At 31.9% G+C, this 21,143-nt stretch overlaps 2 protein-coding genes across 14 annotated transcripts in view; one reads left to right on the forward strand and one right to left on the reverse strand.

Moving 5' to 3' along the window:
* The window catches only part of LOC145961544 (dnaJ homolog subfamily B member 6), a 72,855-nt gene that overhangs the window by 14,257 nt on the left and 37,455 nt on the right, over positions 1-21,143 (forward strand). The window lies entirely within an intron of this gene.
* The window catches only part of Nfi (Nuclear factor I), a 30,994-nt gene continuing 25,921 nt past the window's right edge, over positions 16,071-21,143 (reverse strand). For all 12 annotated transcript variants that reach the window (XM_083081858.1, XM_083081847.1, XM_083081846.1 and 9 more), the window contains 4 exons: positions 20,309-20,496; positions 19,793-20,149; positions 19,409-19,643; positions 16,071-19,323 (listed from right to left, as the gene is read on the reverse strand). In XM_083081858.1, coding sequence (XP_082937984.1) covers positions 19,061-19,323; positions 19,409-19,643; positions 19,793-20,149; positions 20,309-20,496 — 1,043 coding nt within the window. In that variant the 3' untranslated portion in view covers positions 16,071-19,060. The remainder of the gene's footprint in view (positions 19,324-19,408; positions 19,644-19,792; positions 20,150-20,308; positions 20,497-21,143) is intronic.

The following is a 21,143-nucleotide window of genomic DNA, read 5'->3' on the forward strand; positions in this document are numbered from 1 at the left end:
TACGTTACTGCACACAATACGCGTCCTGCTCGTCATTGACGGCTGCGCGCTCGTGTGCGTACGTGCGTGCGTACGTACATGCGTAACGATTGGTAGGGTCGCGTCTTTCGCTTTCACCGCGCTCTACGCCTTGTTTCTCCTCTTTCGTAAGGTCGTGTCACAGCGGCGCATGATCCACGTGGTCGACGCTACAATTTATCAGAGCGGCCATGACGACAAAAGATGAGGATCGGAAAAGACTACACCCACCTTGTGTTGACAATTAAGAAAAATATAAAAAATCTCTGTCTAAATTAAACTCTTTGTTCCTTGTTGTATTGATATTTCGTGAGACTACGTTTTTCGATGGCGCAGGCATCTACATGCTATTTAAAGAAATATTTTATAAAGTTGTTTCTTTAATGAGAAAATGAAGACAGTGAAGACTTTTGAATTAAAAGCTTTCGTATGTTGACAAATGTAAGAAAGAAATTTTTAATCAAAATGATAGAAGGTAATAATAAATAGAAAAGAAGCAGATAAAGATAGATATAACATAACGTTATTTATTTCTCGAATTTATATTAGTGAATTTTATTCAAACAAGATTTAACATTACATTTCGATAAAACTTGAAAGGTTTGACGATTAAAAAATTTGATTAATTTAAAAATTCAAGGAATTGACAAAAGTTATGGGAAAAACTCGAGGAAACGAAACTTTAGGAATTTTTTAAAATTTCTAAAACAATGCGGAAGCCGTAAATGTATCGTGGCTTACATTTAACGCAATGATATTCCGGCTCGTCTGGTGATCTCTTTTTATCTTTTTCGCTTTCACCGCCTAAACGAGCGGACGTAGAAAGTTTAAAAACGCTACGGGTCAAAGACATACCCCTTTATTCGTTGAGCATTCATTAAACCATCGTCTTCTTCAAGTGCAGAGTTCCTTAACTTTAGCTAACACATTTATCTTATATTTTTTTTTTCTAATCGCCAATCTATAATTGTTTGCTATTATACATGTATGCAAAAGTAATTTTTAATTAATGATAAACAAAACTTGTTGACTTGATTAATAATTATTCTTTGTCAAAGTTGACACGTTGCATGCATTCACGGTGCACATTTTGAAAATTATCCCACAGTATTCCAAGCAATATTATATGTGCACAGAAAAAAAAGACATTCTTGTTTTGAAAATATATTTAGTTTTGGAAATTTTGAAAGGAGATTACATTGCGTTAATTAAAGAAAAATATAATTGCTTACTTGAATGAAGCCATTTTATATAGTTCAATCAAGAAAAATATATTCTTATGATTTAAGATTTAATTTTCTTGAATGGAAAAGAAACAATGTTAGACAGAAAATGACATTTTTAAATCAAAGATTATAATTTTCTTAAAGTAGAATAAAATAATTATATATTCTTGAGGTGACAATTACAATATTAAAATAAGAGTGTAATATTGTTGAAATTTAAAATTATTAAATTCTTCCAAGAAGATTATAAATTGTCGCGTACATACGAAACAATGAACGCGTCAGTTTAAGTATATAAATTTTGATTTGAAACTAATTTTTTTTTGTGTGCATATTTTCATTCAATATAATACATATTAATGATCATATTAATATCAATATTAATAATATATATCAATGTTATATAATTCAATATATCAATATTAAGGACGACAATTGAACACGTACAAAATCCTGTTGCATATTTTAAACAAGAATGTGCGAATATGCGAGTGTGGCAATAAAAAAACGAGTCGGAGTAATTGTGCAAGCCTCCATGTCATAATACGGATCTTTTGGGAATCGCGAGTGATGTAGGGGGAGGTGAGGCCACCTCCGATGTACGTAATACTTGGATACGAGCAAGATGAATCGAGAAAGACCTCGACCAAGCAAGAGTCGTTGCGCCGATTGTTCGAAAGCGCGCATGGCACGTATCAATATTAGATAACAACGTTTGGTGTTTTAACCGGGCTGACGACCTTGGACGAGCACGACACGAGGCAAAATGCGCAACGCTTGATTAAATAAAAACATGTAAAATTAGCGATAGGAACGATTAACGTACGCTCTTATGTGTGTCAATATATTCATATCGCATGAATAATATTATAATTGCACGCGCGCGGCGATGATCACTGTCGTACACGTCTAAGACAGCGATGGCTGCTAACACGGTACGATATGAAAAAGTCTACCTTGACACCGGCACGTTTTTATTATTACGAAACGATACGCACATCATCGTTACGTCGCGAACATCGTAACCGGCGACAATTCGAGGCAATTGCGAAGCTAATTTGTTTCCGTTTGTTAATTGGAATCACGAGGTAGATCTCTTTTTTCACGCAACATAAACTTGTATCGCGCGGAGCAAACAATCGAGAATAGCATCTGATAATTAAGCCGCGAAACGTTATCTTTCTAGAGAGATAAATAATACCTTGGTTATTAATATCCACTTGCTAATAATAAAATGTATTAGATAAATAATATAACAATGAAGTATAACGCAAGAATTATAACGCAGAAAGAGCGTATGCGCGAGAAAAAAATTCAGGGCGATACCGATTAAATAATCATTGAGCAAGGATTTATTGCCTTTTTTTCTTTCGATCAACTTCTCATCAGTTGACAGTAATTATCGTCATCTTACTACAATATCCCGGTAAATACAGCCTTGTTAATTATATGTGTTTCATCATGCTTTTTCATATTCGCGCATGTACATATTTTAATTTTCAAGGAAGAACAACGCGCCAAGTATAATTGTATATATTGCGGAAGATAATGCGCAATATATATACTCTTCTCGAAAAGTTTCTGCGAAAGCAAAAAGCTCTCTCTTTCTCTCTCTCTCTCTCTCTCTCTCTCTCTCTCTCTCTCTCTCTCTCTCGACGAGTTTCCGCGAGCGTCGACTTCGCAAGCGTTTCACGGTTACGCAGGACAACGCACCGAGAGCGGGACGGTTTGCGGCTCGGCGCGATTTGGCGTGTCGTGGTCATGCCGCATAGTGTGCGGCAAGTGCCGTGAAGAAGGGTCGGGTTCGCCAGTTCGCTCGCACCGATTCGCTCGCAACGATATTGCTCGCGAGAAAGCCCGTCGGAGACGTAGGAGAGCAATGACCTAGTGCGCGCGACGCACGTGTGCCTGGCGGAAACCACGACGACTGCCTCACGGCGGGGCATTGGACGCCACGTGCGGTTCGCGAGAATGGGATGGGAGAAGGGCGAGCGTGGCGGGAGGGGGGGAGGGAGGAGGACGCGGCGGCGGAAGGGGCGGCGGCGCGGGGAAAGGGGGGCGACGACAGCGGCTCGCTCTCGCTCGCCTTACCCGTTCGCTATACGCGCTATATCTACACACGAATGGCGAAACGCCCGGCCCGACGCCGACGGGAGCCTCTCGTCGATACGCCCTCGTTGATTCGGATAATGGTGATGGCCCGGTAAAATCCCTGATTCGGCGCATGCGAGCAAAGTACGCGTCGTTTCTAGGAACCGGAGTGCCCAAGTCGGAAACGCTCCGAAAGATTCTCGACTAAAATTCCGACTACCGTACACGCGTCGTCGATCAGAAATGCCTACGATCTTACGATGATGTTAATTCGATAAGGTTGATGTTGTGATAGTATCTATATCGTTTATACATTTTGATTACTTTATCGATTTTAGCCGCTTATTGATATATCGTGACATTGGATATAAGGTTGTCGACGTGCTCGAAATATTGAATGAAAATGTTTACTCAAACTTTTGTGACAACGGTAATTTTAAATATTCTATATATTAATTTTGTATTCTTTATCAAATACATAAATTCTCACTCACTGTTTTGTTTAGATATAATCTTTTAAATTACAATCAAGCAATTTGAAAAATTAAATTATTCGATAATTGTGCAAAGGAAATTTCGAATTTTTTAATTTTAATGCTAAAGACAAAAAATGTTTTAGCTATCGATATATCAATTTTATTTATATACAAAATTTGTATACGTATACTATTACTGTACTACTATTTTATTCGCATACACGCATTTAAATTCAATTTTATAGATACGTGTTAAAAATTTACGCAGATATAAACATTGCGTGTATAGATTACAAGGCCTATGAATCGTAGACCTTGACTTTGCGGTTCTAAAGCGCGGAAGATATGACGAAAATTTAGTAGCGATCAATACCTACACAGATGGGGGGAGAGAGAGAGAGAGAGAGAGAGAAAGTGGTCGGACCCCAGCATCAAAAGTAGCAAATTGAATTACGATACGCATATTACATGCCTTCGATACAAAAAAGCCATATTTGTCACATTTATATTTAGTATTAAATGATGTTTTCATCTTTACTTAGAAAAGCAACAAAGTTGTTTTACACGAATCTTATTTCTATAAATAGTTGTATTGTCGAGTATTATATTACAAGAAATCTTTTTAATTCTCTTTCTTTATATGAGGCTTATTATATATTTGATTCTACATTTTGATAATTCTAATATTTATTTTTTTAAGTAAAGAAATATATGTTATGCAAAATAACTGACAATTTTTTATATCGGAAATTTTCCAAAGTAAGAGAACAGAAATTAAAGTTAAAGTTATTTATTAGTTTTATTATTTTTCTAAAAAAAAAATATAAACTAAAAGGGATTTCTCCCTTTAAAAAAGCAGACTCGTTCACAAATTTCTACAATCGAAATATTTGAACTCGGAAATAAATTCGATACGAAATTGAACAGAGACTGTTGCAATTTTCACAAGCTTTCCGAGATGTGAGAATCTCAAGAATCCCGAGGAATGCGATATTTCGCAATCTCGCTGAGTTCTTTTTTTCGAATGAAACATCGGGACTCTTTGGGGCACCGAAAATGTTCGACGCCGCTCCTGAAGAACACGTGAATCGTGCGATTCCTCCAAAGCGCGCAAACGGGGGTACGTCGTTTTCAGCAGGGAAGCTGCGCGTTCGCATTAGGGGGTGGGGCAGAGTAGAATGGGGGACCCCGTTGCTACGGCAAAAGGATAGAGAGGGAGATGGACCAGCTAGAAACCGGTGACGAAGGCAACGAGCGGGCTCGGAGCGGGATGATGAGAAGGTGAAGCGAGGGGGAGGGGTGGTAGAGAAGGGAACGAGCGAAAGGAGCGGGTCTAAAGCGATGTCGTACCTTGACCAATCTCAACGCGACTTGTTTTAAGCTATACCAGAAGCGCGCGAGAAACGATGACCTTAGAAACGAGTTGCGCGATTGTGCTGAAACCGAAATGGCGAGCACGCGTGTATTTCTTTTGTCCGGGCTGTCCCCGCGAAATCCGCATTCCCGCGATGAATTCGCAGAAACGTCTCGGCGTAATGTCGTTTTCCCTTTCGAACAGCCGAGGCTGGCTTAATTAGAAATGGGATGATTCGTATTTTCGGAGGGTGTCACGAGAGACTTGTTTCCGAAAGTAGTAAATATCTGCGATAGCGATTGTCCGTTTGCGATAATTAAAAAAGAAATATGCGCCGGCGAGACAATCTAATCGATATAATTTCGTACAGAAATATTCAACTACAGAACCAACATAGGATAATAAAAGAAATTATATATATCAATAAATTCATACATGTATATATTGCACGAAATATCTATTTTTTGTATTAGAAATAAAAAAATATTTTTATAAGATTTGTATTTTGAGACGAAAATAATTTGAAAAAAAGGATAATCCAATACTCGACATTAATCAATTTCAATATTATTTTATTCATAGAATCTTTTATGTAATCTCTTTTACAGAATTTGTGTGGGCAGAAAAAATTCAATGTATGTAATTACATGTGTAAAACTGTATAAGATTCTCGACCTTGTATGAAATTAATTATATGATATCACGATGATTAGATGAAAAATTAATATTTGATTAATTTAATCAAGGAATCTTTTAACATCAATTGTAATTTCCTAAAAAATATATGTATATAAACTTGCAAAATACTGCAAAATTAAAATCTTGTAACATCATTAAAGTGATATTTTCTGATCTAATATTATAGTTTATTTTCTATTTGCAATAAAGTATTTCGTATATAAGAAGAATAAATTGCTCAATCAGACGATGGCAAAAGGGAGATGGTAATATTTGAAATGCCATGTTGTTCTTCTCTTTCTGTTTCATTAAAAGTAGGGGGACCAAATCTACATTAGTTAGAAAGAAATAGCGAAATAACTTTGTCTTTTTCATTTGAACAGATATTTTTACTTATGGTAGAAATGTCGTAGGAGTAATCTCTCTGTGTTTTCTATTTATAGTTTCCTATTAGTCGTATCATAACTCTTGTATAATTTCGTGAAACAGAGGTTAATGGTCCCGGGCGGGATTGAATTCCGGGACACACCCGGATTCGGATTAGATCCGGATAACAGATTAGGACGTGAATGGATCGAAAGAAGCCGCGAAAGATGTTAAAGTAGAAAGTGGAAAGAAGAGTTGACGCGATAAAGAGAGAAAGGGTCGACGACCTAGAGCACACCGATGTATGTCAGCTGCATCACGCTCACAGTGCATTACCCTTCAAGGTCGCGGCATCTTCACACCAAGCAGAGAGAGCTTAGAAGTAGCTTTCTCCGTCTTATCCGATTTCTCTTCAGAGATTGCATAATACATGGAATCACATGCCAACGTATCGGAAAAGAATGTACGATCGTATCTCAAAGGAATGACATGATTACTATATTTTGAATCGTTGCATTTCTCGACCCGGAAGCGATAAATTCTTTTGCGTGACGGATTATTCGCGCTGACAACTGTATATTTCCATTGATTTTCAATCTTGCACATGACGCACAATTATTTCGAGACGAATGGAATACACGAGCATATTGTTGTTTATAATTTAGATGAAAAACATTTAAGAAGCTTCGCGTTTTAGAAATCAATCTATTCGATATACATGTACTTTAGTGAAATATTTAATTTCGTAAATTGAAATGTGATCTAACAAATAAGAATAAAGAGTTTCAAAGAGTTTTGAGAGGAAAACTTTATGATGCTTTAATATTAATCGAGCTAATAGTTAAAAATACAGCGAGAAATACGAATTTGAGATAAATAAAAAAAGTTTTATCGTTATTCTTTATTTTATGTATAAAAAGGTATTATTATTAAAATTAAAAGCAAAAGTTACTATTAAATTTACTTTTCACACACACACATATATACATGTATATCATATATATAATTGCATCTACAGATCTATTAAACACCTTTATCATACTTTAATCTATTAATCATTATAAATTGATTCATTCAATCACATTTTTTAAAATAAAACGGATATATATTCGAAAATTGGAGCATGTGCATCTAAAATGACTAAACTATTAAATCATTCATATAATCGAGATCATCGAAACAGGATGTAATCCACGATTGTGTAACATCGCGTGTCCTACTTGAAGAGCTTCTCCTAAAGGAAATACTCTTTATGAGTCAGGCGCAAAAGGGCCGAGACTCGAACGCATCCGAGTGATGCAATCTCTGACAAGATGATTTCGAACTTTGAAGCCGCCATTGAATGCGTTGCCCAACGATGATATGTTTCACGAGCCATTCACGACGTGACGATTTTCTCTCGGCGACCTAGAAACTGCCGAGAATTTATCATCTATTCGTTCCTGGTTGCATAGCTCGTATGCGTAAGGTCGACGCCCTCGGCACACGTGCTTCCACGAAATCGGTCACTCTCGTTTGAAAAACTTTCGTGTGATTTATCCTGTGAATCTGATTATTCTAATTGAATCTCTGTCAATAATTTCTATGTTTATGATAAAATACTTACGTATTTTGGGTTTTGAATTGAGAAGGAAAGAATATACAATTGCAGCAAGATGTAACATCTAAGAAATGCACAGAATAAATCTTTCGTTACTGTAATAAAGAATATCTATTCATAGAAAAGTACGATGACTAAAATTTTTTCGTACATGCATATATATTAAATTGATTAAATAAATAAATAAATATATGTGTAAAATATGTATGCAGTTCTCTTAAAATAAAGATAAGATAGAAAATGATACGTCAACTTTTGGGAAATAAGGATTAAAGAGCGGTATAACATTTATATATAGTATCAAGAATTTTAATATATATAATTAATATTGTCAGATATATATAATATACATAATATATATTATTAATTGAGACAGTATGGACACAACGCATAATTGGCGCAGTGAGATTTTCAAAGAATCTCTCTTTGTTGTTAACTTGAAGTCGCCGAAAGAGCACCGGCTTCAACTATTACAGCTATTATTAGCTATTAACGTTAGAACTTTTACTCTGCTTCTTTTCTCCCTCTTTCTTTCTTCGCAGGGAAATAACTTAAATCCCAAAGGGATTTCTGAGACAATTTTCGTGTATCGCAATAGTCTCTTTTTTTTAACATTATTTACATCACTATTACCACCGTGAGCGCGTTTTCTATCTCTTTTATTTCTCGCTCTCCGCGCACGCATGTATCTCTCGTACACGTTTTCCTTACGCCTTTTTTTCTTTTACTACAATGTGGTATTTATTACTTGTTTCTAACGACGTATTACACTAAAATTATTCTAATCCCTGATATATAACATGAACATCGTTCGTAGTATTCGTAAAAGAAAGCATCGCTGGGCAAAATATGCGTGATCAGTCGTCAAGAGATCGTTAAGAGATAGCGATTTTATTACGTTAAAACTTAAGCAAACTTAAATTACGTATGTAACGAGATTCCATGTAAAAAATATTGCTTGAGATAATATATTAGCATTCTTATTAAAGAAACGAAATATTTTTATTGAATGTTATCTATTTTCGTATATTTAATATCTTGTAAAATCTATCGATTTTGAAACATTGATTAAAATTGAAATAAACAAAGTTAAAAAATATACTATACGCGTGATGTAGAATAAAAATTAAAAATAAATAGTGAAAAATGTATCTTGTAAAATTGTTATAGTCAATTTGACTACATAATATATTTTTCAAAAATGTACTATAATAGTAGTAATGGTATATGTAAAGGTATAAATTTCCTTCTTTGACTATAAAAAGTATTTTTCTCACCAAAGAAACAAAATAAGAAATATTGCATTGGACGTGCCAATTTATGGATTTTCTGATCACTATTCTTGCTTTTTCGTTCTCGAAATTAATTTTGTATCATATGATATTATTAATCAAATTAATTAATTTCGTTTCATATGATATTATTAATCAAATCTCAATCAAATAAAAAAAGGAAACAATTTTTTGATTTTGTATCAATAGTGTCACTCTCTCTCTATCTCTCTCTCTCTCTCTCTCTCTCTCTCTCTCTCTCTCTCTCTCTCTCTCTTTATCTATATCTTTCTTCGTGTGTGTAAAGAAATATATATATATATATATATATATAATATGTAATAAGGACTAATTATTTCTTTGGGTAAACAATTCTTAAAGTTATAAATAAATTAAATTATTAAGATATTTCAAATAAATTAATTCTTACTAATTCTTAAAGTTTGTTCAAAGTCTGCTAAATATCGCAAATCTTAAACTTCTTATTACACACTTTATTATTCATTATTCGATGCATTACGCAGATTAACATAGATTTAGCACCAATTAAAGACTATCGTCATCGTTATACATTTTATTGTTCTCGGGAGAAATATCAATTTTGTAATCTTAGAACGTAAATTAAATATAAGAATACTTATTTTTACAATATATTAGAAATCAATATAGTAGTAATTACTTTTCACAGGTTGGGTAACGTTTAATAATTTCATCTTCATTAGATAGAAATTATAAATATTTGTAAAAATAAATTATAAATCTTGTATTTTTTATGTTCTTAGATTATTTCTAGCATTTTAGAATGACATTTTTTTGTGCTATTTTGTATATAAAACTTTTACTCATTTAATAAGAAATATCCCGAGAAGATAAAGCAATCGTATTATTGAGACATACCTTGTATTGCAAAATAATTCTATTCTAGTATAGCTCTTGGACGCTCCTACTTATGTTTTTCTTCTCGCAATTGTTTTTCTACTTATCGTTTTGTAAATACGTTTTGCAATGATACTACACAGCGTACAGTCTATTTATTGGATAAATATTCGATAAATATGTAATAGTATATAATAATAATAACAACAACAAGAACAATTATCTTTGTTATTGTCAGCTTTGTTGAAGTTATTACTATTCTTATCATTATCATTAGTAATTTATTATTATATATTATTATTATATAATGTTATAATATTACTAACATCATATATTGATGTTGTTATATAATTAGTTATCGATTACCATATATTATTGTTATTACTAATATATTACACGGTGTTATGTTCTCATAATACATATTTTCAATATTATTTTTCGCGACTAAACTTGTACACGCGCAGCTCTTATTATCATTATAAATTACAACTACCTTTCTATCTCTCTCTCTCTCTTTCCTTGTTAAAAAGAACATTGCAATAAATTTAATTAATGAGATGCAAGTTTTTCGTTTTCTTGCATCTCTCATACAATGTTTTTTTATTACAAAGTCATTTTATCGCTGTCGTATTTTAAATACTTTTCTTACTTTTCACTTAATAAAGATGATAATGTCATATGTAACGCCAAAGTTTTCAATTAACAAATATAATTGTTTTAATGATCGAAGAATTTTGATATTTGCTACTTTGCATGAAAAAGTAAATGATGCGATATGCTATCATTTATTTTGATTATATAATTACATTGTAAATCGTATCACATTTGATTTCTATCAACAAATATCTAGTTGTTTAATTATAAATTTTCGCTTCAATATATCTATAAGAATTTAAAAAAAAATTATCTGTTAAAAATAATTGTGTTTATGATATTGTTAGTTGAAACTTTATTATTGTTAATGACATTATCACTATAAGCTATACAAATAAGATAATATGTTCATATAACGCTTTATATTTTTTCGTTAATACTTTTATCTATTATCCACATTCAAATAATGCAGAAACCCAATCGTTGTTCGTACAATTCTTTAGGCACGACCGAAGAGATATTTACGTATTTAAAATCGCAAGAATTTATCTTTAAATCAATTTGCATATTTTCAAAAATTGTTTAAAACACATCAAAAGGTCTATTTGCTTTGTATGAAATCGCATATTACATCATAGATATAATGGAATAAAAGATGTTATCAGCAAGATAAAACCTGAGATAGAAAAAATTTTATATCTCTAGGATAATCTATTTGCACATGCATATATGCACACGCGCATACATTTCTAATGCTATTCTCAGTCTTCATTATAATCTTAAAATCGATTATTAAATTTTTGTCTCAAGTTTCAGATCTCTTGTGTAGTAGGTCATTTATATTTCGCGTTTTTTAAATAAAAGTTTTTTTAAACAAAAATACACAGCAATAAAGCGAACAGTGATAAAAAAATATAATGCAGAAAAAATGCACAATTTTTGTGTGAACGCGCTCTGCTTTTTTATATCTCAAGTTGGATAATTCCTCGGATCTAAATAAATATGTATCTCAACAATTCTGAATTATAATATTTTTATGTCTACGATGTGCGTATATACATGTGAACATGAGCCGTGATAACTAATAAATTATTTTAAATTTCTTCTACAAATATGATGATCAATAGATATTTCGATTTTTTTACGGCTTTTCTAGTATTTATATTTAAAAAACGGGATCGCCATTAAAAATATTCAAATCTTTAGATTTGATTTCTATGTATTTCTATTGTCTCTTCTGTTTTCTAATTATGTTTTTTCTCAAATATATCTTACAGTTTGCTTTGTGTGTATACGTGTATATGTGTATGTGAACGGTTCGTTAAACCTTATTGTTAGTAGATATTAAATCGTATTCCTTTTCTGTAAGACATGAGTGGCTCGGGATAATGACATTTGCGGACTTATTATCGGAATATCATATCATTGTTCGACGAATAATTTATATGTATTTATATATCTGTTGTATCAGTTTTGCTTTCATCCAAAATGTGGAGGGTATATATACTTTGACTTTACAAACTTAGAATTTGTCGTTGAAGCAGAATCGTATTTATAGGCACGTTGAGAGTTGCGTGAAATGACAAATATTGCTCGTAGATATCTGAGACAAATATGATATGAATGTGATATAACGGAAAAAAACTACAAATTGTTATTGTGATCACTTTTTATACTTGATGCATATATGCGTATATAAGTATAAAAATGATAGCATGCACATTTCCTAAGTTTTTATTTAGCTAACATTTTTTATGATTTATCTATTATTGTAAATATACAATTTACTAGTGACAGCGCAGAAATTATCATTTTTGTTGTAAATAAAACTATGTATCAATTTGCCTCATAATATCCAATATAATTCTGCTTCTCTTCTTCACAATGGTTAAGTACAATTTTTTAATGCACTTTCGATTTAAAACAATTTGATACGCTATACAAAATGTTGCTAAATGATTTGATTATTGTGAATCACGAAATACTGCCTTAATTAATCGTGAATTAATAATAAACAAATATTTTGTCTTTTGGAAAAAACATTGCTGAGTAAATACAAAAAACCAATGGAAGATATTATAAGATGTTTATACAATTTAAATTATATATACTAGAGATGTATATATATCGAAATATTTTTAAATACTTTCAAGTTAATCATATTATATCAATTGTGCCATTAACGCTTACTTCACTATCCATACAATCATTGTATCACATTCGGTTTACTTTTTACTTATCGTCATTGAAATTTCATGTATTTAACTTCGTGTATTCTTGCGCCATTATTCTTGGTGTAAATACCTAAAATCTAAACTTACATTACTATAAATTGGCACACTATCCTGTCATTTATATTTTAAAAGCAGCATACTATTGTGATTTGTATCACACATGTATCACACAATGACTTTATTTCAATTTATTAAAATTAAAATAATGAATTAAAATTTCATTATAAATCACTGTAAAAATTATCTCAGAATACTGCAATGGTTTATAGAACTTGTAATTTTATTAATTACTTGCGCGTGATATAAGAAACATTATATAAAATGTGCGCTTTTTCTTTCTTTTCTTTCGTGATACATTTCAGATGAAACATAAAACTTTCGCAATGGATATCCCGAACCACCCAGTATTTTTTTAAATAATCCTCAATGTCCAAAAGTATATATGACATGTTCAAGTTTTATGATTCATGATATATATTGTGCATAATTTCGAATCGTCACAAGCACATTTATCATCTTCTTGCTTGTAAGTATACTTTCAATATCTCTTTTTTACAATTAGTGTTATAAAATATCTGAACAAATAATATTATATTATGCATTAATACTGGCAATGCAAATTTAATCATAGATGTGCGAGAAAATTAGTAGATGAAGAAAAATAACAATTAAGGTTGAATAGTAGGATAATGTTAATAATAGCGACAGTATTAGAGACAGTGGTAATAGTGATGATCCGTATAATAAAATTAATAATAATTATGCCTATAGCATTCATACTAGTTGTAATAATAATATCACTACCAGTTAGAATAGTGGTATTAATTATAGTAATGTAATAGTATCAATAATAATAATAATTTTAGTAATAGTAATTTTAAATTCTACTGGTGGTGATAGTGATGGTAGTAATAACGGTAATAGTTATAAGTAGCATTAATAGCAGTAATAGTGGTAAAGTGTTTAATGGTGTTAAATTAATTATCATAGTAATAGTAACAATAGCAATAGTAATGATAGTAGAAGTAGTACTTGTAGTAATAATAATAATAATATTATAATTATAATTATAATTATTATTATTATTTGTAGCAGTAGTAATAATAGTAATAATAATTGTTGTAGCAACAGCAGCAACAATTGTAGCAGCAGCAGTAATAGTAATAATTTTTGGTATTAATAGTAATTGTAGTAATTATAGTAATCTTATTAGTAATAGTAATAATAATAGTGTTAATAGTAATAAAATAATGTTAATAGTAATATTATTATTAATAGTGATAGTGATAGTAGCAGTAGCAATAGAAGTAGTAGTAATAGTAGTAGTAGTAGTAGTAGTAGTAGTAGTAGTAGTAGTAGTAGAAGTAGTAGTAGTAGTAGTAGTAGTAGTAGTAGTAGTAGTAGTAGTAGTAGTAGTAGTAGTAGTAGCATTAGTAGTAGTAGTAGTAGTAATAATAATAGTAGTAGTAGTAGTAATAGTAGTAGTAGTAAGTAGTATAGTAGTGATGGTGGTAGTAGTAGTAATAGTGGAAATAGTAGTAGAAATAGTAAAAGTAGTCGTAATAATAGTAGTGGTGATAATAGTAATAATTGTAGTGATAATAATAGCAGCAGTAGTAAGATAGTAACAGCAGCAATAGTAGTAATAGCAGTAGCAATAGGAGTAGTAACAGCAGTAGTAGTAGTAATAATTGTAGCCGTAACAGTAGTAATAGTGTCAATATTAATTGTAGAAGTTTAATGACAATAGTAATGTTAATATTAGTTATAGTAATCATAATAGCAGTAGTGATAATTATAAAATTAGTAATATTAATAGTAATAATAGCAGTAGTGATACTTGTAGAATTAGTAATAATAGTATTAATAGTACTAGTGATGATAATAAGAATAGTATTAATGGTATTGGTAATGATAGCAGCGGTGATAGTAGTAGTAGTAGCAGTAGTAATAATAATAATAGTAAAAGTAGTAGTAGTAGTAGTAATAGTAGTAGTAATAGTAGTAGTAGTAGTAGCAGTAATAGTATAGTAGTAGTAGTAGTAGTATTAATAATAATAATGATAGTAATAGTAGTAGTAATGACAGTTGCTGCAATAATAGTAGTAATTGTAGTAATAACAACAATATTAATAATGGTATGATAATGATAACAGTAGTAGGAAATAACGTATAGTAATTTTAATAATAATGCAATAATAATCTTTTGCAATTATAACATTACTATAAGCTGTAGTTATTATAATAATGTTGTTTTATATAATATAAGAGCAACTACATCTTTCTGTAGGAATATTAACATAATATAATATTTATTATTAAATTATTATATTTATTATTGTTATCGTTGAACCGCGCGAATTGATAGATATACGGCACTTTTTTTATTACAAATATTCTTGAACTCTATCTTCTTAATGTTACTTCTCCTATCTTTGTTTTGTATAATTTATTTATTATTATTTTGCAACATGTTTTCTTTAGATTATAAATATATGTATTTTATACAAAAATGTTAAAAAATTTTTAATTTTGATAGCGATAAAATAACTCAATGTAGTTGTTTCTGTAATTAATAATCTATAACAAGTAACACTTGAAAGTAATTAATGTCAATATGGAAATGACGTATTGTAATTTGAATAATAGATTCAACACATTTCGAGAATATACTTACAAAATAAAAAAAAACATTAATTTAAGCAGGATTTTTATATATAAAATAAAGAAATGGCTAAATAATTGGAATTTAGAAAAATTGACAATATTTTTTTTTATACAGGTAAAAATTTCAAGTAACATAATTTTAATATTCCGTAAGGTGTATCGTAAAAAGATTACATTGGTTTTTGTTTAAACCATATGGAATAATCAATATATTTTCATAAAATCAACAAGCTAAATTAATCCTTAACATGGCAAATATACGGGATATATATACATGGTATATATTTTCAAATTTTAAAGATATTTGAAAGATTTTCATCTGTGTTGGAATAAGAAAAACTAAATAATTTAAAATATCAAATTTAATACAATAATTTTTCTTCTATTTTTTTGTATCCTTATATACTTTAGAACAAATAAACATAATGAACGTTGTCCAAAATATTGAAAAGTTCCGAAGAATGTAAAATTTTTAAGAAGAAATCTAAAATAAAAATAAAACATCTGTGAGATTTCTATTATATTTCTCCAATTGCGTATTGACTTTTTTCTTTATTACCAGTTAAGAATCAATATTCATTAATTTAATAAATGGGGAAGGAGCGAGCAAAATAAAACATTCGGCCGATTAGTGATCTTATTTTCATGATTCGTAACAAAATGTTTTGCTTCTTCTGGTACAGTGCCCACGTGATACTTTTTCACTTGTTGGTTCTATTTTGACGTCTCTACTTTACGTGCATCCACATACTTGCATTGTATATACTTCTCTTCTCACGGAAATACACACAAACACAATAATGATAACATGGATAGACTATCTAGAACTATAATTCTAAAGTAGACATCCTATAATTTAAACCCCGCATAATTATTAACTTATTTTAAATAGATTGGGATTATTGTTATTTTTAATAAGCGAGGTTGAGTACTTAATCAAATAATAGTATTTTTTAATTATAAATAGTGGAGCATTAAGCAGATAGGTAATATACGTATCTGTTTCAACTACATTCACAAGCGTTAGGCTTATACATTTGTCTCAACGATTGTATCTACATTTTAAAAGAAAATGAAATCAAATTAGTCCATAAAAGAAGTTTCGAGAATCCATTTTTTCTCTCCTCACCGCCGATAAATCTTTATCGAGTTTCAAGTGTTAAAAAAACAAGAAAACAATTTGAAAAAGAGAACGTTAGGTTGCGCGATCGTTTGTCGTGTGTAACAAATGGTATTAATAAAACAATATTATAATATAACAAAATTAATCATCTTGTTGTTATCTAGATAATGTACATAAGAACATAATAACATATCACTCGTTTATGTTGAATGCTCTTATTAGCTATGTTCTTTCGATTACGGATGATAACGGACACAAATCCAAGTTTCTTCTCTGCATATCGTTTACTTCTTTGTCACTTACTGTGTATAGAAAAGAGAAAAGTAGGTTTGATTAATTATTAAAGATGAAGCGAATATGATCGTTTAACAAATATATTAAGAGTATTTTGCTCTTGTGATATAAACAACGAAAAATTTGAACTGTTAATTTAACCGAGTATATTTTACAACATCAGTATAAGTCCGTAATAATGGCAATTTCTTATTTTATGCACTCTTTTTGATATACATTGGCAATGAAAAACTTTATACAAAGTTGGACTTTGTTCGCAATAATCAATATTCGATGTTTGTTTGCTTACGCGATTATTTCCTACATCGTTATTTTCAATATAACATTGATAACATATTTAAATAATTAAACGCTTATATTATCCAATAAACACAATATTAAATATCCACATTGGTTCTAATTAGCAGCCTCTGATGTGACTAGTTTTCACTAGTTCTTTTCCTTAATTAATGCTAGCCTGAGCATTACGCGATGATGCTATGCTTATTATCGAGTATCTGTCATTTATAAATCAGTAAATTCTTATTCGATGGATTTTCGTTTAAGGTTTGTCACCATCGACGTTTGTCTCGCATTAATCCGTGTTTATAGGCAATCCTTAATTTATTAATATCACTACAAAAAGAATAGCGCGCACATGTGCTGCTTCATTGGCACAGAAAACTTTATACACGGTTCAATTATATTCAACCATTATAAGAATCGTACATGTCGCCAATTCATTTCTAACGAATTACTCATATGTATCTTTATGATACACGAGCTAACAAATTTTATTTGTTCAAGCTAAACCCGTAATATTTACTCATCGATGCACTACGTGAAATATGTAACACAACTTTCTACATAAATACGTATAAACTTGTATATTCTAAATACGTGACGTAAAGTCTGGAATAATTGTGGAAGAACAATTTTTCGGCAGCTAGATGAAATTTGGTCTACACAAAATGTATAAAGGGCGATCAACAGGAACGCGACATGTTACTATATATTTCAGTGTTAAAAGTGTTAAAATATTGCAAAGCATGCAAATTGGATCAACGAGGTCATTTGAAAAATTTTTGGAAAATGATGAGGAGAAAAAATTACGTGCTCACAGAAGCTTTGTGTTATTCGCGTTATTTCTACTTTTAATAAAAGTTTTAATGTCTGCTTCCATGTCCCTCTTCATTATTATCGATTATAAAACACTATTTATACAAAATATTACAGTTTTGTACTTATTAAAAAAACATGCTCGCATATATGTCACGAAAATTTTATTACGAAAATAACGAATCTTTTTTATTATAATATAAACATTATGGAAGAATACTAATATCGCAAGAATACTATACCGTTTCAACTACGAGACTGCGGGAGAGTTTTAGAAAGATTAATAATAATATAAATGAAGAAATTCAGCTGCTTTCGTTTATGTCTCGAGATATAGAAAAATATGGAAAAGAGAAAAATAGAAAGAGAGCGAGAGAGAGAGAGAGAGAGAGAGAGAGAGGGGTAGAAGGGGGAAGGAGAGAGGGAAACAGACAAAGAGAAAATAATTTAGGTAATTATACGGAAATCATGAACCGTGTATCGACCAATATAAGCGCATTTTGTATTGTTGACAAATGATCAAACAGTATTCCATATTAGTTATATCGCGTCCAACTATTTGTATCAATTTCAACTGAAATTATGTCGTTTTATCTAAATACGTTATATTATAGCTTGAACAATATTTCATTGTACGACACTGTATGTAGACAATTTTCTGTTTTCGAGCAGAATAAGGCATGCATGGCGACGTCATCTTATGGCTATTCCAAGGCGTCGCAAACTCTCTCACGGTTAACTATGCTTTAGAAGAACTTACTTATACTTGGTTAAGTTGTTGTAATGAAACTTTATATTGTACGAATTCATTTCGAGATAAACGTGAATCAACGAATCTCCTTTTTCCTCAATTATTCTTATTTTTGCTTTATAATGCTTTTTAATGTAAATTAGGATCGAACTCTTAGACATTCTATTCTCCGCAAGTTTAAATCACGTAATTGAATAGGAGACATAGATTCCTGACGATTGCGCTCGAATTCGGCCTCGGCTATAATTTCGGAATAATTATTACACGCGATACCAAATACTGATCTCGACAAACGTGGCGAGTATGCGAGTCTCTCGAGATTTTCCGTTTTCAGACTCCACTGTCACGGAGGAGATTTAGGTCCACCAGATTTATCTGCCATTACTTGTTGCTGCTGTTGCGAAGATGATTGTGTTTGCTGCTGTTGATGCTGCTGATGTTGTTGTTGTTGTTGTTGCTGCTGCTGCTGCTGCTGCTGTTGATGCTGCTGCTGTTGGTGATGATGTGACGCAGGATCTGTGCTTACTCCGAGTTCGTTGCCAATTAAATTACCACTGCCATTTTTATCTACTACGCCACTCGTATGCACAGGATGAAAATATCGTTCTGAAAAAGAGAGAATATCTCTGTTTTAAGCTAGCGAAAATATTGGCAATCTTGCCAATGATAGAAACACGAGATTTAGCTTTACCTTCTTCCATGGCAGATGGTGGTTCGCTAGTAGTTCCAGCGATAATCGGCGCTATCATGTTGTAATCGTCTTCCAAATTGATAAATGGTGCAGTATTCCAACGCGGTGGAACATTCGAGACTGATCTCTGAGTGGCCACCGGTCTCGTAACCGAGACAGGAGACGAAAATAGAGAGAGATTAGTCGGCGATATTACCCCGGACATTGAACTGATGGTCGGATACGTGAAGATTTGCTAGAAAAATAAGAATACAGTACAGAAAGATTGCATATATTTCGTAATGAAACTCAAAGAAGCACTAAAGAACAACTGACTCTGATATAAAAAAGATGAAAGAAATTCCTTCTCGAGGAAACAAGAATGAAATCGTACAATAATCTAACCTGTCCAGGTTGTGAATGAAAATGAGCAAACGTGTATTCCCTGCTAGTTGTGTGCGGTGTAACGAGAATTCTGGCGGGGCTCTTCCGGCCAGTGGATTCGACAGAATTCTGGCAAGCAGAACCGACGAGACCGACCGCTGCGGTCATCTGTTCTTGGTTGGGACCTAGTTCGGCTGGATCCGTGGGTGATGTGGACGATGTTGGAGGCGAATTAGCGGTCGTCGCTGCCAGCTCACCCGTTGATCTTATTATCGCCACCGGTCTGGCCATGGGAGCGGGAGGTGGTGGCGGTAACATCGAACTCGGATAATACTGTGGGAATTTTTGTATACCAGTGCGCGGTCCAGTTAGCTGCGTCTGAAAGTAATCGCGGTTAAGTTAGATATCGGCTTTCATCCACAGAAACCGTAGAGATTTTGTGTATGTGTCGAAAGGTAGTCTTTCCAATGTCCGCGAAGAGGAAACATTTCACGCGTTTGTGTGATTTTAAATATTATCCACTAGTCGCTAAACTACCTGAGGTAATTGCTGGGTGTTCTCGGCTTCTTGGCAGACAAACGTCACAAAATCCGAGAGAGTATCATGTCCGTTCTCGGGGTACTTTACTACCCCTGTAGAGCCGGGATGTTCTGCCTGATAGTAAGCTAGTCCAGACATGCTTTGACCAGAGCCACCGGTTAATCCTTCGTGAGGTGAATGCAATCCTGAAACACAATTCCCATGATCATCTGATCTGATTAATGACCTCGATGTCACGACGAACCACCCCCTTAATTTAACGCTATTCTTTCCTTACCTTCGCGAACCGACACGATTATTTTTTACTTAACAAATTCTACTTTATCAAATTTTTGTCTATCGAAACTGGACGAAACGTTTGCGGTATCGCGAGATCGATTTATATCCTATCTTGAAATTATATACAAAATGTTAGATTTCTTTCCCAATGCGTGAAAAGATAATTTGCTTTGGAATTTGAGCTATTGACGAGTTATAATCTTTAAAAGATGAAATTATTTCGTCCAATTTATTTCGCACTTTATTGTAAATTTTGTTTATTCAGACATATCGTGCTTACATTTTTTCGGCATTATTTCGATCATCATCAGTGATGAAAAATTAATGTAATTGAACAATTACTAGTAATGTGTCTGTACACAAATGGTATTTTCAACTAGCTTAGTTGTACTTAATATACATATATTAATCTTGTAGTGATGATAGGTCGCATTTAACAAACATGTGTATATGTACGTGTACTCAATCGAATCACGAAATTGAGATAAGCCGTATATAAGTTATACACATCGAATTAGAAGGAATTACAGCAAAATAATAATATTAAAGATAA

The sequence above is a fragment of the Camponotus vicinus genome, unplaced genomic scaffold (genome assembly GCF_025532165.1).
Source record: "Camponotus vicinus isolate PSW18456_S1 unplaced genomic scaffold, iyCamVici1.0 SCAF_11, whole genome shotgun sequence".
Classification (NCBI taxonomy): Eukaryota; Metazoa; Arthropoda; class Insecta; order Hymenoptera; family Formicidae; genus Camponotus; species Camponotus vicinus.